This window comes from Salvelinus alpinus, chromosome 36, assembly GCF_045679555.1.
Source record: "Salvelinus alpinus chromosome 36, SLU_Salpinus.1, whole genome shotgun sequence".
Taxonomy (NCBI): Eukaryota; Metazoa; Chordata; class Actinopteri; order Salmoniformes; family Salmonidae; genus Salvelinus; species Salvelinus alpinus.
In genome coordinates this window covers 15,668,176-15,687,375 of record NC_092121.1, presented here as the reverse complement: position 1 = coordinate 15,687,375, position 19,200 = coordinate 15,668,176, and the positions used below count along the sequence as shown (strand labels likewise).

Genomic DNA, 19,200 nt, shown 5'->3' with positions numbered 1-19,200 from the left:
AAAAGTATGGTTTAGTCTCATGCTCCCTGAGCATCAGAAGGAGACATGGGGAGGGTGATAGAGGGAGGGAAAGTGGGAACGAAGAGGGAAGAACTGCGGAGAAGAGAGGAGCAGTTTGCTGAGGAAGTGGTCATGCTGTGTTTTGCAGCAGCCTGCCACCAGTGTCTGCACCAGAGACCAGACCAGCATCCCCTCTTCGACTGGCATTCCCTCCATTCAGCTGACCAGGAGGGTGTGGGGGATGAGGATGCAGAGAAAAAGAGAGAGAACAGGGACGAGGGCGTGAACTCTCCTCCCTGACACAGGCTCACTTGTGGGCTCCCTCCTCCGCAGGAGTCCCGTGCCTCTTTAGATAAACACAGCGGATCAGTTAACAGCTTTCACCTCCCTCACTCCCTCCTTCCCTCTCCAGATGTTTGGCCCATGCAGCCGAGTGCACCCAGGGCTGAGGAGTGGAGATCTCCAGCATCGATTGGAATGCTGCTCCTTCATCCATCTCCATCAGTGGAGACGCCATTTGTTTGACTTGAGATGTGATTGTGTTTTCCCTTCCCCACACCTGCAGCTTCCTCTGGACCTACCCTGAGACCTATGATCAATCGCATTGACTTGGGAAAATAGTAGCAGAGCAGCTGCAGCCCCATGCTTTATGAGTTCTGCCTGTGGTTCCAGGCAACCTGTGGATGAACAACAGTCTGAGCACAGTTTAATTATCAAAGTGTTATTCCCATCGAACTAAACCCAGGAACACATTTTATGTTCCTCTTATATTCTTGCAATGGAGTAATCAGGCTCTACCTACCCCATCTGTTTTAAGATGTTGCTCTCTCTTCCCTTTCTGCACTGCTGTGACTTTGTGTCATTCAACAGACTGTGTTTTATATGGATTAAATGCTCCTCTAACACTGTCTTATCATGCACCAGGCCCAACCTCATTAGTCAATAGCGCTCAGCAACTGGTAGTGGGGAGTTCTGAAGAGACGGCCCAAACTTAGCAGTGCTCATTTCAACACGGTGGGCTACCCTGTTGTTCAAATCCTCTCAAGCTGTTCCAGACATCTGACAACCGCTACTTTTATTTATTGACTTAATTTTGCTCAGAGGGCAGGTTTTACTTCTTCCCGAGTGATGTAGAGTTAATGTAGAGCTGTGCACTGCAAGTGCTTTTTCTCTCCCCTTCAAACCGTACTTAAGCGTTTAAACACTCTGGGTAATGACGTGCTGTTGTGGAAGTGAAAAACCATGCCGGATAAAAAAGACAAACATCCCTGCAGGCTTTCCCTGAGGAGAGAGGAAGCCATCGAGGAGAGGATGAGAGAGAGGAGGACCCTGTTAATCAAAATGAATGAGCACCTCTTAGGGCCCTTGTGTCGACTGAGCTAGCAGCGCTCAGAAACCCCTGGGCTGAGTCACTGCTTGCTCAGAGTGTGAAGAGAGATCCAGATTCTCTCCCACACACAGACAAGATATCACCCCAACCAATTGTAGGTTTCTGTTGTATTAATTGTTTTCTCTTCTTTGCTTACTTTTCCAACATGTTGAATATTTATATTGACGTCATATTTTGTCAGTGTATCCCTCTAGAAATGATTAAATAGTCTATTTATAAGAACTGTTTTCTCACATTCGTCAGCACAACTAGGGAGGACTTCAGTTGGCATCTGATAGATCCTCCCGGAAATTGGAACGATCACATATCAAATGTATCTTAACCAGCATTTTTACATTTCGCCAGTTGGTTTTAAATTCTACAAACTCTACTGCTGCTCTACTGTCAAAAGTAAGAGTCTGCTATGAAAATGAAAGTAACAGACATACAATGGTGAGTCCATACTGCATTTCAAACAATGTTTGTGTATGCAATTTAAAAACAAGAGTTATTTGGAGTGAGCACATGTTACAATGATTAATGAATTAAAAGAGCTCTGATTGTTGGCAGAAGCTCAGAACGAAGGGTTTCAGTCTCCCCAAGTTATTATTACATAAATGCCTTTTGAGTATGGAGATCATCATGTTTTGCTGTGTCTGTTTTCCTTTTGATGCATTGAAGTGATTCTCCCTACTGTAGCTCTACTGCCTTATAGAATGTCTTCCCCAGAGCAGCTTTTTCAAATTTGGGGCTTGCGACACTCAGCCAAAAGCCGCAAATTACCCCCCTCTAGCAGCAGCGAATTAGGAACAATTTTGTGTTTGCTATAAAAAAAACAGGGGAGAGAGAAGCAAGGGGAAAATGTAGCTTACACCAGGGACCACCAACGGAGGCAACATGGGATGAACAGCTCGCTGGCCGACAGATTGGGTGGCAGGGCGGTGCTTTTACGCTTACTCTCTAATCTCTGATCTTCACAGCAATCAGCTTTATCACATCACTGCTACATAGTATAACACAACATTCATTACATACAGTAAGAATTACTGGACTTATGTTACTGTTCCATTGTTTACAAGCCTTTGAATTAGCTTTGTAATTTCCCCAACCCAGACCTGCAGCACTGATAAAATAAGGCTTTTGCTCCAACACCAGCACCCTCAGGGATGCAGTGACTTTGTTGACATTGTGTAGCAATGGGTGAGAGATATGAGGTGCCAATTCAATGGATGTACTCTCTTTATATCATTGATGCCATTATTTTCAGTAAAGGGAGAGGGCTAGGTTTGGCTTCCCTGCTATGCGGTTGGTCTGAGCACCATCGTAAAAAGGCTTTTTTTCTTATTTTTTACAAAGCGTGAGGTTTGGCTCGCCTGCCTAATCTGCTTCGATTGAGCCAGTCCATGTTTTTCCCATTCTGGCAACATTTTCAATGCCCTTTTAAAATCCACTTCCAAGTTGTAATATGCCACTGCAGACGTTATTTAGAAAAGGAAGAAAACCAGAACTGGAGAAAGAGGGGGTTGTAGGAGGGACCTATCCCCTACTGTTACCCTTTAACTTCAGTTTCCAAACTTCATCACGTCTCCATGGTGATGTCTGGTGGAGCAGGCAGGCCACTCTGTCTTGCTCAGAGATCAGTTGGCCAGAGCAGACCATGGCCAGGTTGGGGTTACTGAGTTATTCTCGTTAAGCCATAGGCCTACTACAACTGTAATCAGAGCCCGGCTAGCCTGACCCCACTCTGACACGTCTTGGACCAGATGTTAATTGTGCTTCCTGCTTCTTTTTGATTAAATGACAGCAGGTTTCAGTCTTTGTTTGTATGGCTAATTGCGCTCATTTGGTGCAATAAGCGGTTTAGGGGCTGCTGTGGGTGACATCACCCCTCAGAGTGCCTTTGATCTGAGCTCTCTGAGGATACGCTAGTTAGCGTTTCTTGTTGGCCACGGTTGTGCTAGGGTTAGAGCTGTTGGTCCATACCTGGGGTCTGGACTTGATGATGACAAGAAGGTAGAGTACATGATATTGCCCGATTCTTGTTGCCCAATCATTGGGCACATTGGGTAGAGCTCTCTTCACCCACCAGCCCTAAGAGGTGCCAGGCTGCAAGAGAATGGTGAGGGCATGAGGTCGCCAGCTGGGACGCAGCAGGGTACCAGGAAGATTGAAGGGGGGCATTGAGAAGAGTAGGTGGGTCATGACCAAATGCCACCCATTGAACTGCATAATGGCTGCATTAGAGGGCCTGTGTTTTTGTCTCACAGATGTTATAATGAGGCCGATTCGATTAACAATAAAACCCAGAGCGCAACTGCGGATATTTTGATGTTGTTTGCGAGAATATTTTGATCTTGGTGTTTCGTGAGAGAAGTTGGGTATTTCTTCTGTAACATAGTCAGTGGGTGGAGGGTGTGGTTAGTCAATTCATGGGTATAGAGGCAAAGTCCATTAGGGTTCTATGATTAACACCAGGAAATCTAAGGCTCGACACCAACTCTGAGAACTTCACCCTTGTCTTATCAGGCACCCATCAGACCCCATGTCTACTAGTCTTTTCCTGTCTTGCAATCTCTTTATCTCCATCTCTGTAAAGCCTTCTCGCTACCTCTCTCTACCCCGCTCTCTCTCTCTTTTTCTCCCTCCCTCTCTCTCTACCACTCTCTCCCTCTTTTTCTTCCTCCCTCTCTCTCTCTCAGCGCGTGGCTGAGGTGTGAGATCATTCTCCTTCTGGGTGGCTTTCCTGCTATATGTCACTGTCATCTGCTGGCACCGAGGGTTGGGGGGGGGTCCCTTTTCCGAAAACACACTGCCCTCCACCGCGCCACACACATAAATTCTTGGGCACGAGACTGGAGAATGGTGCACCAACGCAGCACTCTTTTTTACTGGGCCTGGCAGGGTGAAGCACAGACCTATGAAGCAGGGGAGAGAGGGAGACGCGGAGGGTGGAAGATATATAATTGAATAACTCTGAAAAGCGGGGCAGCAGGGATCAGCCCTGCCAGGAAAAGCAAACGCCAACAAGCCGGGCCTGTGGAAGTCAGCCATTAAAGTGAGAGAAGAAAACCTCCGCTCTGATCAGCCGTAGCAAAGGGATAGCTTTTCAAAGGCTAACTCAAAATGCCACCTACTTACTGTAGCTTCCCCCTCTATACATTGATACTACCACCCCCTCAATTCTGATCACTGTAGCCAACAGATAATCCCTTTGAAATTGTGCTGCACTTAAATGCTTGCATTGTCTTTGGTCTCTTTCAATTCAATTTCAATTCAATCAGTTTAAGTAATTTACAAACCACTCTCAACAGTTCAGGAAAATAAAAACATTCAAGGGAACTCATTCCAAATGATGCATTTCAAATGTAGGAATAACATTGAAACATTGTTTTTCCTCTAATGACTGAATTAGCTAAGGCTATCCCACAATGCACCACTCTCTGCACCGTGATCTGGCTGTGGAAAGGAAGAAAGGGGAGGGTGGGTGTTGGAGGAATGAGTTTACCTTGCCTGTTTGGCTTGGCCTTAATAATGCTAGAATGAAAGCATGGCATAGCAACCGTGTCAGGCATGAATGGACTTCTGACTAAATCGACAGACTTTGCCCAAGAAATGGCCTCTACATCAGAGGGAAGATGTGAGTTATGATAAGTCATAACTGATAATCCACGTGGAACTGAGTAGAAACCTGGAGCGGTAACAGGGCACGCATCACTGATGGGAGTCACATAAACCTACATTCATCAAGTTCATAGTGTTATGAATAACCATAATGTGACATTGATTGGAGTCTTCTGTAGTGACGTATTCAATTTAAGGCCCAGTGTCATTGTTGTTACAATTGCTGAGCCCTTTTACATATTTAATATCTAAATGAATTGGCAGTCTCAAGGTACATTCTTTCACATGCCATTTAACAAGAACAAAAGTGAGACTATAAGAGAGAGAATGTAGGAGAGAGGTGGTGCTGACCAGGGGTTAATGCAACAGGTCTCCACTGACAGACAGAGAGGAGGTACTAACAGTTTCTCTCACATCCTGTTAGACACCCATCTTGAAGGAAATAAAATAAAGTCAAACACAACTGATTATTGGCAAGTTTCTTCTTCCCTTACGACAGGGGTGGAGAAGTCATGTATGTTAAAGGACAGCTGAACACACATACAAGAGGACATACATGCACAGTTTCTGTCTTGCTTATTTTGTCAGGTGCAGTGACTTTCCCCGCAGATAAATGTCACTCCTTTCTCTCTCTGTCAATAAACAGCACTCCTCTGCTTTTCTGATAGTTTGTTTGTCTCTTTCTCTATTTGTTCTTGATAAAAGAGGATTGACTTCTGCCTCATCTACAAAGCTTTCACACAGACCCATTGACTGACGCATGAGGAGCGCTTGACTTTGAGGTCTCATACCTGACCAGGGAAAGTGACTCTCAACCATAACGCCTGGTTAAAATGTAGACGTTTCAATGGCGCGCATCTGCAGCTTCTATATGTGCCGAGGCCTGATGATGCTAGTGTAATCATTGAAGGCACTGGCTGTCCAAGAGTTTACACTTGATTTATTTTCTGATTTATCAGAGTTCTGAGATGAATCATGACTGACCACATAATAAAAGATTGCATTACGGCTCTGACACTGTTATCATACAGTCTCTATTCGATACATGGGCTAAAATGACCCATTAGTGGGTAATTTTACACATTTTCAGTTTTCTTTCAAGCAAATAAGTATCATTCGAACACTAAATATTTACTGTCAGATTATATGAATCTCATGCTGGATCTATTAAGGCTACTTCACCACAATTCCCACCACACTGTTTAAGATTATCAATAGCAATAATAAACGTTTAGTGTTTTATGTGCAGAAAAATATATGACCACAAAAAGGATCAAATAAACAGTATGAACTAGTATGAGCGAGTCTGTACATTTAAGGAATCAAACTTATTCCAACGGGGACCAACAAAGAAAATCTATGTGTATTTCTCTCTCATTCAAGCATTTTAACAATTCGCCATCAGGCAACAATCTTTTTTTAAATTTTACTCCTTCAATGGTTGCCAAACGGCATTAGACTGAATTGGATATTGTACTTCTATCCATCAGCCCTTTCCAAAAGATTTAGAGTAGTCATCAATCTAAACTAGACTTAGAATAGAATGAAATAAATACTTTCCTCCCATGAAACCAAACATTATTTTCTTCCTGTCATTTTCAGTGTAACACAGCACGGTCTGGCATAGAAGTAAAAGAAAAACACACAATAAATCTAAACAAGGATGTTAAAAGAAAACAACAAATATGGTTAATTATATAATTCAACATTTACATGAATAATCTGTCTCAAATACTCAATCTTCATTATAATCCATGAGAAATGTCTGTTACTTTGGGTTGAAACGGTACTAGAATCATCTCCAATGTGGCTCCAGATATTTCAAACGATATTAAGAGGGTAAGGAAACCTTATATTCCTTTTATGTTTTGTTCCTTTTATGTTTACAAATATATAGCACACAGTATCACAATTTAACTTGATTGTGATGTATCTTCATAACTTGATAGATTTGTTATTAATTACTTTAAAATATTGTTTTAAAACATCCATAATTCTCAGGGCTTTAATAGGGCTTTCTTAGAATGTAATATTGCTTTTATTTTCTGACTAATAGATCTATATTCCACGAATCTGGTTCTAGCAAAACCGAGTTAAATCAGGTCTTGTCGATGTCTATTTAACCACATATTTGAATAAATCCTCAACTGGCAACGGTTCGTTTGTGGTATACCTCTTTGAATAGTAAGCTATAGGCTCAAGCTACATCTCCCATACAAACATATTAAAATATTTCTATAAAAAAAATCTTATAAGGAATGCTTTGGAGAGACAACCAAATGCGGGTTTAGAAATTACCTCACAATCTGACATGAAAATATGAAGTCTTTGAATGTGTTGCACAGATTTTTTCAATTTTTGGTTTGAGAACGAGCAGGCTGTGTGGCCCCATGACGCAAAATCAGGCAATTATAATACGATGTTGAACTAATGGATGGATGTGGTGTAACTCAACTGACAATCTGAAAGCTGCGCAGCTGCACAGACCGTTACTTCTAGACTTCAAATTTAGAAAGAGCATTAATTTACAATGTGTTTAACCGTCAGTTTTTGGGGATGAATGGCAAACGACAGCGAGATGCTGCAGAACAACCACATTGAGAGACTTTCATAATATATAAATAATTGCAGTAGGACCTATATTGTAGCCATAAAAAAAAGGACAAAAATAAAATGTTTCAATTGTAGTATCAGAAAATCCTCAACATGTAGTCCTAACATTCCAGGATATTTGATTTAGCCTAGATTAGAGTCAACCCAATATTGCATCTCGTTCATGTGATCTTTATATCGTTTGATTCCGCACATCGCTTGATCCTCAGTCGCTGTTTCGACAGACACTTTTAAAGCTATAACCGTCAAAATGTAACAATTATTTTAAGAATTTTATTTGACTTAATATAGGCTTACATGTTTTACATGTAGGCCTAAACATCATATAATTGAATAAAATGATATTTTATTATTAGAGAAATGCTAACCAGCCAAACTAAAATTACCCTAATTTGGTAAAAAGTTCTGAACATAATTTAACCCACGCATCATCTACACACTCAACAAAATGTTGAATTGAATGGTTTTCCTGCTGAAAGATGCAATCAAGTTCACTGCGCATTTAGTCCTACTATAGGTAAATATGTGCAGCTATATTTCCATTGATTAAAGATATATGCTATGCAATAATCAGTTTTTAAAGGCATCAATTACAGATCTTCAATTGTGCCAACATTGACAGTTCAGTGACGCAAAGGCCTATAAGAAAAATGACTGAGTTAAATATATTGTTTTAAATAATTCACTTTATTTCTTTCCGAATGTAAAAGGAAACTCGTCAGTTAAATATTTGCATTTCAATGGACAAATGTAATTTCATACTTTAGAAAGAAAAACGCAAGATGCTATGAAAAATGTAATAAATGCAAGGCATAAATCTACAGCATTCTTAAGAACTCTTCAAATAGGCCTAGATCAACAAGAAAGTCCATCCAATTACCATTTGCCAAATACCTGTGTTTCCACAAGAGCTTCAAAAATCTCTATCACCTGAGATACAAATAAACAATTTAAAGTCTGAAACACAACTCAAATATTCACAAGCACTGCTCATTAGCCAGGTCAGAGGTGCTGCTCTGAGTTTGTAATTTCTGATATTCTTCATGTAAACTGACGAGATGTGGAGACGCCGCGGAGTGAAACAGCGCATGGGACGCATATGGAGCGCTGGAGGTCAAAGCGGAAGAAAAGGTGGCATAGCGGCTCGGATTGAAGGACCCGATAGTGACAGGCTGCTGTGATTGAAGAAAAGCCTTGGCAGCGAAAGAGTTCCGGGTAAACAGGCTCGACAAAGCCGGTAGGAGGCTGCTAACAGGTGGGATGGCGGGCGCGCATGACGAGTGCGCATGGTGATGGAAGCCGAATGGATATATCTCCAAACTGGGTAGCTGAAGACCCGCTGTGCCAAGTCCATAAGTACCATAAAAGTTGTGAAAGCCACTGGGCTCAAGGGGTTGCTCCTTGAGCACCCCGAAACGAAAATGCTGGCGTTTGAACCTCTTCCTTCGGCGCAGAAAGCTCCCATTCTCAAACATGTCCGAAGAATTGGGGTCTAGCGTCCAGTAGTTTCCCTTCCCTGGATTACCAGGCTCCCGGGGCATTTTGACAAAGCAGTCATTGAGCGAAAGGTTGTGTCTGATGGAATTCTGCCAGGCAGGGAACTTCTCACGATAATAAACGAAGCGGTGGCTGATAAAGTCACATATCTCGCTGAGGGTAAGTCGCTTTTTGGGGCTTTGTAATATGGCCATTGTTATCAAAGCGATGTAGGAGTACGGAGGCTTTACCGACGCCGGGCTTTTACTTGCTGCTGGAGGACACTTCGACGTGGGTGAGTAGTCGTCCCTATCCTCGTCCTGCCTACTAGAAGACAAACAAGTGTCGGGTTCATGCTCTGCGCTTCTCGCCTCTTCCAAAGGTAAGGACACGAGATGCTCCTCTCCGTTATCCCTGAGTCCCTCTCCTACTACGTCAATAACTAAATCTTCCATGGGCTCCAAGTCCAATGTCATAGTCCACGGGCAGAGCCAATATCACCTGCCACAACAGGTGGGAAGGGTCAGTTCTTTGAAAGGGATAGATGCTCACGCGCAAGGCTTTGCCCTCTCCATTCACAAAAAAAACAAGCTTAAAATATGTGCGCTCCAGCCCCCTCTCACGTTAGTCATTCAAGATGAAAAAATAACCCTTCAAAAAATACAAAGCCTTTTTATCTCCAAACACGAAATGGAACAACCTTTTAGCCTTAAACGGAGAAAAGGGAGGCTGAGAAAGTTATGAAGCACCGTGAGTCTTCCAAGATGTCCAGCATCCTCTCCCGTTGGTTTCCTGTTGGAACTGTAACCCTATTGGATCAGGTGACTGTGATGTCATGGTTATGCTCGAGGAGAAGCTCTTAACCAATCGAAACAAGGCAATCGGTACCAAAGTACCACCCGTTAACTATCATCATGCCATCACTCCAAATTCATATTTCATCATATTTCAAATTCCATTCAGTAAATTACCATTCGTTTAACAAGTGACAACTATAGGATCAATATGGTGGGGGAAAATGTTCACGTATTGCCTAATTCTGTTATCCAATTAGACCTAGGCCTACTTGTAGATGGCTATTCGAAATATCAAATATATGTAGTAGACATATAGCCGCCCTTGATCATCTGAACTATCACAACATCAATAACACATTTTAAAAACAAAATGACCTATAATTGTAATTTCGTGAAGCGCCAAAAACAAAGATAACTCAACATAAGCCTATAACCATGAATCAACTCGTCGTTTTTCTGAATAAATAATAATGTCCTACTAAGGGCGCTTCGAACATTTTTCTTGTACTATTTTAGCAACATATGCCCATGCGCAAAACATGGAGGAGAGTATGAATTGAAGTATGAGTATGAAGGAAAGGCGACACAATAAAAATTAGCCTAAAACCTCCATCACACCGACAGCTTTGTTGTGTTTTGGTACACCAGAAGTACATTCCTTTCCAATGGAACTCTGCGTTTGCCATGCAGCATTGTGTTACAGAGGCAGTTGCAGTCCGTTCTGTGTGGTGCATAGGTTGGATTTATCGAACATATGCATCTTATTGTATGCATAGACGGCTTGACAGAAACAGTAGCAGATGGTGAATGTTCAACTTTTGTTGCACACATATCCAGAAGACGCTGCGTACATTTTGCGAAAATCACTACAGGGGTGATCGAGGGCTGGATCGAGGCATAAATTCTAACATTATGCACAAATGGCACCGACTAAACAACTGTCATGTAGGGAAGCGTGTTGAGTTAGAAATGTTGAAAATACGAGTTTGACATTAAGTTTAAAAAATCAAAGTGAGGAATCATTTTTATTAGGTTATGCTTCTTTCGGGAAATGATGTGGTTTGGATAAAGGCATAATGCTTGTGAAAATATCACTTCACATACTGCAGCAAGAGGCCCAAATTCAAAATTCTGCAATAATTTAAAGGCTAGATTAAATAAATCCATCTACTGTAGATCGATCAAAAATAAAGGTGGTAGGCCTATTCACTTTAGTCAAGGTAAGTGAGACAAATCAAAGGAGAGTGAAGATTAACAACACCACAACAATTGTGTTGATATTGGGGACTTGCAGTGACGGAAGAGAAGTATGAGCCAACTCCATAATCTATACCTATAGTGGCAAAAACAATTAGTGGACCAGTAGGCCTATAGGTCACCTTCAGAAGGTATCTATCCCTATAGACAGAGACAATTTACGGCGCCTTGCAACTTTTACAATTTATAGAGGGAAATATAGCCTATAGAAATGTATAGTAGCCTACTTATGCTCATAACATGCTGCTATTATAGTAGCAAAATGAATAATATTCGAGCATATTGAAACTAGGCTAATATGCCAATTAAATGTAGCAGCTAGCCTACTTGTTATTTCGTGATAGGCATATGACTAGATCTGGCTAAGGTAAAGGGCACTCGGCTTGCTGACATCATTTTTTTCCTCCACGAGAAGCCTAGCGAGAGGTAACAGGACGGTCATAATAAGAAAAATGTAATTGATATGCCTTATTTCTCATGAACAAGGAAACCATCGGCCTGCTACTCAATTGATAACACACACCTTTAAATATATAACAGTCCGTAATAACACTGTTAAATTGCCTTTTATATAGGCCTAATAGCCAACTGAGAATAAACTGGTATTATGCTGAAAGTAATAGATTTGCACTTGCCAATATATAAAAGGAATGCCAAAAGCGGAGGGCACTTTTGTATTGTTCGAAGGCCCTGGGATGTTTGTGTTTAATGATTTAGTCCTTTGTTGGGATTTCCACATTTCCTATTGATACCCCAGGGCAGCGGGCGACTGGGCTGGTGTGGGTGGGCTACGTTACCGACAAAGCTGCAGCTGATTTGCCAAATTCATCACGCATGTCTTCAGATTGGAAACAGGTCCAACGCCGTGCCGGAAAAACGCGTTGTGTGGTTTCAATAACAAAAACGATAATAATAGAAATTCGTCTGAATTTCCACAGATAGGGTGCTAAAATGACAATAGCTGGCACGATAAACATGATTCATTTCTCGTTGTAAAGTCTCGTTGAGAAACCAAAGATGGAAATGATCAAACCAACAAAGGCCCTATACTGAGATAGCCTATTAGCTAAGTGACAGTTCATTATAAGAAACAATTGAAAGTTAACGCCCCATCCGATATTGTTATTAGATGCGACATGAAAGATGATGCTGTCGCGTAAAAGTTGTAATGCATCGTCATATCACATCGTAAATTATATTTAAAGCAGCTTAGTCCTACAGAGAAATAGAGCTAAACCCAAGTTAAATTCACCTGCTGATTAACTTTTTAGTAATTTGAAGTATAGGCGTTCCATTCATTTGTTCTTCAGACCCCAGACTCTCTCTCACTCACAAACACACACGCGCACACAGTAAATCATTTAAAACTATTATTCTTCAGACATTCGTCTACATATTTCTGTTTCCAATCCTGTCAAAATATCCCTTCAATGTGTAAGCCTGATCACACATTTTTTTTATTAGGAAATATTGACTAGCACTTCAAAGACTGAGGATGTTTTCTGTCAATTTCACATAAACACCTCCTCAGCTTTATCCACTTAAAACCTTGGCAGTGCAGTGTTGAATGACTCAGGCATAATGAGAGAGGCATTGTATATCATGAATTACTAGTCCATCCACATTTAAGGAACTGCTGAGTCAAACAATAGTGATGTAAGAAACGAAATAACGGGAAGTGTGTTCATGTGTATTATTCTGTGAATGATGACTCATTCTCTCTGCATTTAGAAGGGCTCCAGAAGAGGTTGGAATTTCATAAATCATCAGGTCAGTACGTTTTGCTTTACTACAGTTTCCACCATCGCCTTGATCTGATGTAATTTGTGTGTGCTATTATATTTACCCCCCCCCCCCCCATGCCTTCAGTTTCAAATAGCTTTTGGCAAATAAACAAATATTACAGCTCTATGAAGGAGCACATTCCAAGGAGTCTACGTCAAACCACATGTTAACTACAGAGGACCAAAAGCAATTTATATTCTAGAATACCTAGTCATGTTGAGTGTGTACAGGAGAGACTTGGCTCCAAAAGCGAGCATGACGCCATCTTGTGGCATAAATGAAAAATCACACCATCACGTTCAAAAACATTAGACGTCATCAATTAACACTTAGAGCAGGGATGGGCAACTAACTGGCTGCCCCACCCTTTTGTAGGCACGTGTACCAATACAAAATAGTAATAATAATAACTATATATATATATATATATATATATATATATATATACATACACACACACACTACCGGTCAAAAGTTTTAGTTCATTCAAGGGTTTTTATTTTTACTATTTTCTACATTGTAGAATAGTAGTGAATACATAAAAAATATGAAATAGAACATATGGAATCATGTAGTGACCAAAAAAGTGTTAAACCAATCAAAATATATTTTATATTTGAGATTCTTCAAAGTAGCCACCCTTTGCCTTGATGACAGTTTTGCACACTCTTGGCATTCTCTCAACCAGATTCACCTGGAATGCTTTTCCAACAGTCTTGAAGGAGTTCCCACATATTCTGAGCACTTGTTGCCTGCTTTTCCTTCATTCTGCGGTCCAACTCATCCCAGACCATCTCAATTGGGTTGAGGACGGGTGGTTGTGGAGGCCAGGTCATATGATGCAGCTCTCCATCACTCTCCTTCTTGGTCAAATAGCCCTTACACAGCCTGGAGGTGTGTTGGGTCATTGTCCTGTTAAAAAACTAAGCACAAACCAGATGGGATGGTGTATTGCTGAAGAATGCTGTGGTAGCCATGCTGGGTAAGTGTGCCTTGAATTCAAAATAAATCACTGACAGTGTCACCAGCAAAGCACCCCCAGACCATCACATCTCCTCCGTGCTTCACGGTGGGAACCACACATGCGGGGATCATCTGTTCACCTACTCTGCGTCTCACAAAGACACGGCAGTTGGAACCAAAAATCTAAAATTTGGACTCATCAGACCAAAGGACAGATTTCCACTGGTCTAATGTCCATTGCTCGTGTTTCTTGGCCAAAGCAAGTCTCTTCTTATTATTGGTGTCCTTTAGCAGTGGTTCCTTTGCAGCAATTCGACCATGAAGGCCTGATTCACGCAGTCTCCTCTGAACAGTTAATGTTGAGATGTGTCTGTTACCTGAACTCTGTGAAGCATTTATTTGGGCAGCAATTTTTGAGGCTGGTAGCTGTAATGAACGATTCCTCTGCAGCAGAGGTAAATCTAGATCTTCCTTTCCTGTGGCGGTCCTCGTGAGAGCTAGTTTCATCTGGTTGAAACAACGTTTAGGGTTAGATTTCACAGATTCCTTTATTTGCAAATTGAACGAGTGGAAATACAAAATCGATCATGCATGCTACATGGACCTTTTTAGGATATGAAAAATGATTTTATCTCACAAAATGACACTTCATGCTATCTCTGGGACCCTTTGGATGATAAATCAGAGCAAGATTTCAGAATGTAAGTACACATTTCACCTTCAGAGGTGAATTTATCAAACCTATCGTGATGAAAAAAGTGTTTTGTTGTTAGGAGCTCTCCTCAAATAATAGCATGGCATTTTTATCGCAGTTATAGTTGAAACACATAGGAGAAATCCCAAATCCCCCCTCCCCTCCCTTCCCTCGCCCATCCATTTGCGCGTTAATGCACAAGCGTCCCAAAGCTGATGGAGTGAAAATTATCGAGGGTGCTGTAGCATCTAATTAGACCCTCTGGTAGGCACTTCGATTGAGCCTGCATGTTGCAGGCTTTCTTGGCGATTTAGAATACCATAAAGCACTGCGTTATTTCACACAAAATAATGGAGAGGCGTGCCTAATTATATGACACGTGCATTTGTTTACAGTGTGTCTGCTGTCGAGACTTGACAAATGCAAAATATTAAATACCTACCAAATTAAATTAAACTTCCGGGTTGGAGCGAGTAGTCGCATTTCGCTTCGCTCCACAGGTAGTATTACATTTCATTTCATTTCATTACAGTACAACGGTTTGATTTGTTTGATCTTAGCAATTTTTTCTTAGCTAGCTACATAGCCGTCTTTGTATCAAAGATAATTGTGTAGTTTAGAGTAATTTTCGTCCTTCTAACGTAGTCAACACTGCTAGCTAGCCAGCTAGCCAACTCCTACCGAATAGCAGCACTGTAGAAACTATTACATTACAACGGAACGACTTGATTAGTGTAGTGTTAGCTAGCTACATAGTTGTCTTTGCTGTCTTTGTATCTAAGATAATTGTGTAGTTTAGAGTAATTATCGAGGTTAGCTAGCCAGCTATTTTCGTCCGCCGCGCCGCCATTCTCCTACCTAGTCAACACTGCTAGTTAGCCAGCTAGCCAACTTCTACCGAATAGCAGCACTGTAGAAACTATTACATTACAACGGAACGACTTGATTAGTGTAGTGTTAGCTAGCTACATAGTTGTCTTTGCTGTCTTTGTATCCAAGATAATTGTGTAGTTTAGAGTAATTATCGAGGTTATCGAGGTTACCTAGCCAGTTATCGAGGTTACCTAGCCAGCTACACTTTCAAACAAAGTCAACAACGCAGCCACTGCTAGCTAGCCTACTTCACCAGCCAGCAGTACTGTATCATTTTAGTCAATAAGATTTTTTGCAACGTAAGCTTAACTTTCTGAACATTCGAGACGTGTAGTCCACTTGTCATTCCAATCTCCTTTGCATTAGCGTAGCCTCTTCTGTAGCCTGTCAACTATGTGTCTGTCTATCCCTCTTCTCTCCTCTCTGCACAGACCATACAAACGCTTCACACCGCGTGGCCGCTGCCACTCTAACCTGGTGGTCCCAGCACGCACGACCCACGTGGAGTTCCAGGTCTCCGGCAGCCTCTGGAACTGCCGATCTGCGGCCAACAAGGCAGAGTTCATCTCAGCCTATGCTTCCCTCCAGTCCCTCGACTTCTTGGCACTGACGGAAACATGGATTACCACAGATAACACTGCTACTCCTACTGCTCTCTCCTCGTCTGCCCACGTGTTCTCGCACACCCCGAGAGCTTCTGGTCAGCGGGGTCGTGGCACTGGGATCCTCATCTCTCCCAAGTGGACATTCTCTCTTTCTCCCCTGACCCATCTGTCTATCGCCTCCTTTGAATTCCATGCTGTCACAGTTACCAGCCCTTTCAAGCTTAACATCCTTATCATTTATCACCCTCCAGGTTCCCTTGGAGAGTTCATCAATGAGCTTGACGCCTTGATAAGTTCCTTTCCTGAGGATGGCTCACCTCTCACAGTTCTGGGTGACTTTAACCTCCCCACGTCTACCTTTGACTCATTCCTCTCTGCCTCCTTCTTTCCACTCCTCTCCTCTTTTGACCTCACCCTCTCACCTTCCCCCCCTACTCACAAGGCAGGCAATACGCTTGACCTCATCTTTACTAGATGCTGTTCTTCCACTAATCTCATTGCAACTCCCCTCCAAGTCTCCGACCACTACCTTGTATCCTTTTCCCTCTCGCTCTCATCCAACACTTCCCACACTGCCCCTACTCGGATGGTATCGCGCCGTCCCAACCTTCGCTCTCTCTCCCCCGCTACTCTCTCCTCTTCCATCCTATCATCTCTTCCCTCTGCTCAAACCTTCTCCAACCTATCTCCTGATTCTGCCTCCTCAACCCTCCTCTCCTCCCTTTCTGCATCCTTTGACTCTCTATGTCCCCTATCCTCCAGGCCGGCTCGGTCCTCCCCTCCTGCTCCGTGGCTCGACGACTCATTGCGAGCTCACAGAACAGGGCTCCGGGCAGCCGAGCGGAAATGGAGGAAAACTCGCCTCCCTGCGGACCTGGCATCCTTTCACTCCCTCCTCTCTACATTCTCCTCTTCTTTCTCTGCTGCTAAAGCCACTTTCTACCACTCTAAATTCCAAGCATCTGCCTCTAACCCTAGGAAGCTCTTTGCCACCTTCTCCTCCCTCCTGAATCCTCCCCCCCCCCCTCCCTCTCTGCGGATGACTTCGTCAACCATTTTGAAAAGAAGGTCGACGACATCCGATCCTCGTTTGCTAAGTCAAACGACACCGCTGGTTCTGCTCACACTGCCCTACCCTGTGCTTTGACCTCTTTCTCCCCTCTCTCTCCAGATGAAATCTCGCGTCTTGTGACGGCCGGCCGCCCAACAACCTGCCCGCTTGACCCTATCCCCTCCTCTCTTCTCCAGACCATTTCCGGAGACCTTCTCCCTTACCTCACCTCGCTCATCAACTCATCCTTGACCGCTGGCTACGTCCCTTCCGTCTTCAAGAGAGCGAGAGTTGCACCCCTTCTGAAAAAACCTACACTCGATCCCTCCGATGTCAACAACTACAGACCAGTATCCCTTCTTTCTTTTCTCTCCAAAACTCTTGAACGTGCCGTCCTTGGCCAGCTCTCCTGCTATCTCTCTCAGAATGACCTTCTTGATCCAAATCAGTCAGGTTTCAAGACTAGTCATTCAACTGAGACTGCTCTTCTCTGTGTCACGGAGGCGCTCCGCACTGCTGAAGCTAACTCTCTCTCCTCTGCTCTCATCCTTCTAGACCTATCGACTGCCTTTGATACTGTGAACCATCAGATCCTCCTCTCCACCCTCTTCGAGTTGGGCATCTCCGGCGCGGCCCACGCTTGGATTGCGTCCTACCTGACAGGTCGCTCCTACCAGGTGGCGTGGCGAGAATCTGTCTCCGCACCACGTGCTCTCACCACTGGTGTCCCCCAGGGCTCTGTTCTAGGCCCTGTCCTATTCTCGCTATACACCAAGTCACTTGGCTCTGTCATATCCTCACATGGTCTCTCCTATCATTGCTATGCAGACGACACACAATTAATCTTCTCCTTTCCCCCTTCTGATAACCAGGTGGCGAATCGCATCTCTGCATGTCTGGCAGACATATCAGTGTGGATGACGGATCACCACCTCAAGCTGAACCTCGGCAAGACGGAGCTGCTCTTCCTCCCGGGGAAGGACTGCCCGTTCCATGATCTCGCCATCATGGTTGACAACTCCATTGTGTCCTCCTCCCAGAGTGCTAAGAACCTTGGCGTGATCCTGGACAACACCCTGTCGTTCTCAACTAACATCAAGGCGGTGACCCGTTCCTGTAGGTTCATGCTCTACAACATTCGCAGAGTACGACCCTGCCTCACACAGGAAGCGGCGCAGGTCCTAATCCAGGCACTTGTCATCTCCCGTCTGGATTACTGCAACTCGCTGTTGGCTGGGCTCCCTGCCTGTGCCATTAAACCCCTACAACTCATCCAGAACGCCGCAGCCCGTCTGGTGTTCAACCTTCCCAAGTTCTCTCACGTCACCCCGCTCCTCCGCTCTCTCCACTGGCTTCCAGTTGAAGCTCGCATCCGCTACAAGACCATGGTGCTTGCCTACGGAGCTGTGAGGGGAACGGCACCTCCGTACCTTCAGGCTCTGATCAGGCCCTACACCCAAACAAGGGCACTGCGTTCATCCACCTCTGGCCTGCTCGCCTCCCTACCTCTGAGGAAGTACAGTTCCCGCTCAGCCCAGTCAAAACTGTTCGCTGCTCTGGCACCCCAATGGTGGAACAAACTCCCTCACGACGCCAGGTCAGCGGAGTCAATCACCACCTTCCGGAGACACCTGAAACCCCACCTCTTTAAGGAATAACTAGGATAGGATAAAGTAATCCTTCTAACCCCCCCCCCCCCCTTAAAAGAGTTAGATGCACTATTGTAAAGTGGTTGTTCCACTGGATATCATAAGGTGAATGCATCAATTTGTAAGTCGCTTTGGATAAGAGCGTCTGCTAAATGACTTAAATGTAAATGTAAATGTAAACTGTTACTGAGTTGCTGCCATGCTATGTTGTTGTCTTATGTCTCTCTTTAAATAGTGTTGTGGTGTCTCTCTTGTCGTGATGTGCGTTTTGTCCTATATTTTTAATCCCAGCCCCCATCCCGTAGGCCTTTTTCCTTTTGGTAGGCCGTCATTGTAAATAAGAATTTGCTCTTAACTGACTTGCATAGTTAAATAAAGGTTAAATAAATACAAATATTATTTGGAAAACAACAGGGGGATTTGTACATTTGAATTGCATGCTCATTT

The 19,200-nt window shown here is 43.3% G+C and overlaps 1 protein-coding gene across 1 annotated transcript; it reads right to left on the bottom strand.

Annotated features, from left to right (window-relative positions):
* Nucleotides 1–5,915: 5,915 nt before the first annotated feature.
* Nucleotides 5,916–9,866, bottom strand: LOC139565224 (forkhead box protein D2-like). Its single transcript, XM_071385395.1, has one exon. The coding sequence runs from the start codon at nucleotides 9,553–9,555 to the stop codon at nucleotides 8,581–8,583; it is 975 nt and encodes a 324-aa protein (XP_071241496.1). The 5' UTR covers nucleotides 9,556–9,866; the 3' UTR covers nucleotides 5,916–8,580.
* Between the last annotated feature and the right edge of the window lie 9,334 nt (nucleotides 9,867–19,200).

Coding starts and splice junctions, on each gene's coding strand:
- LOC139565224 (XM_071385395.1), bottom strand. CDS start 9,555: ATGACATTGGACTTGGAGCCCATGGAAGATTTAGTTATTGACGTAGTA.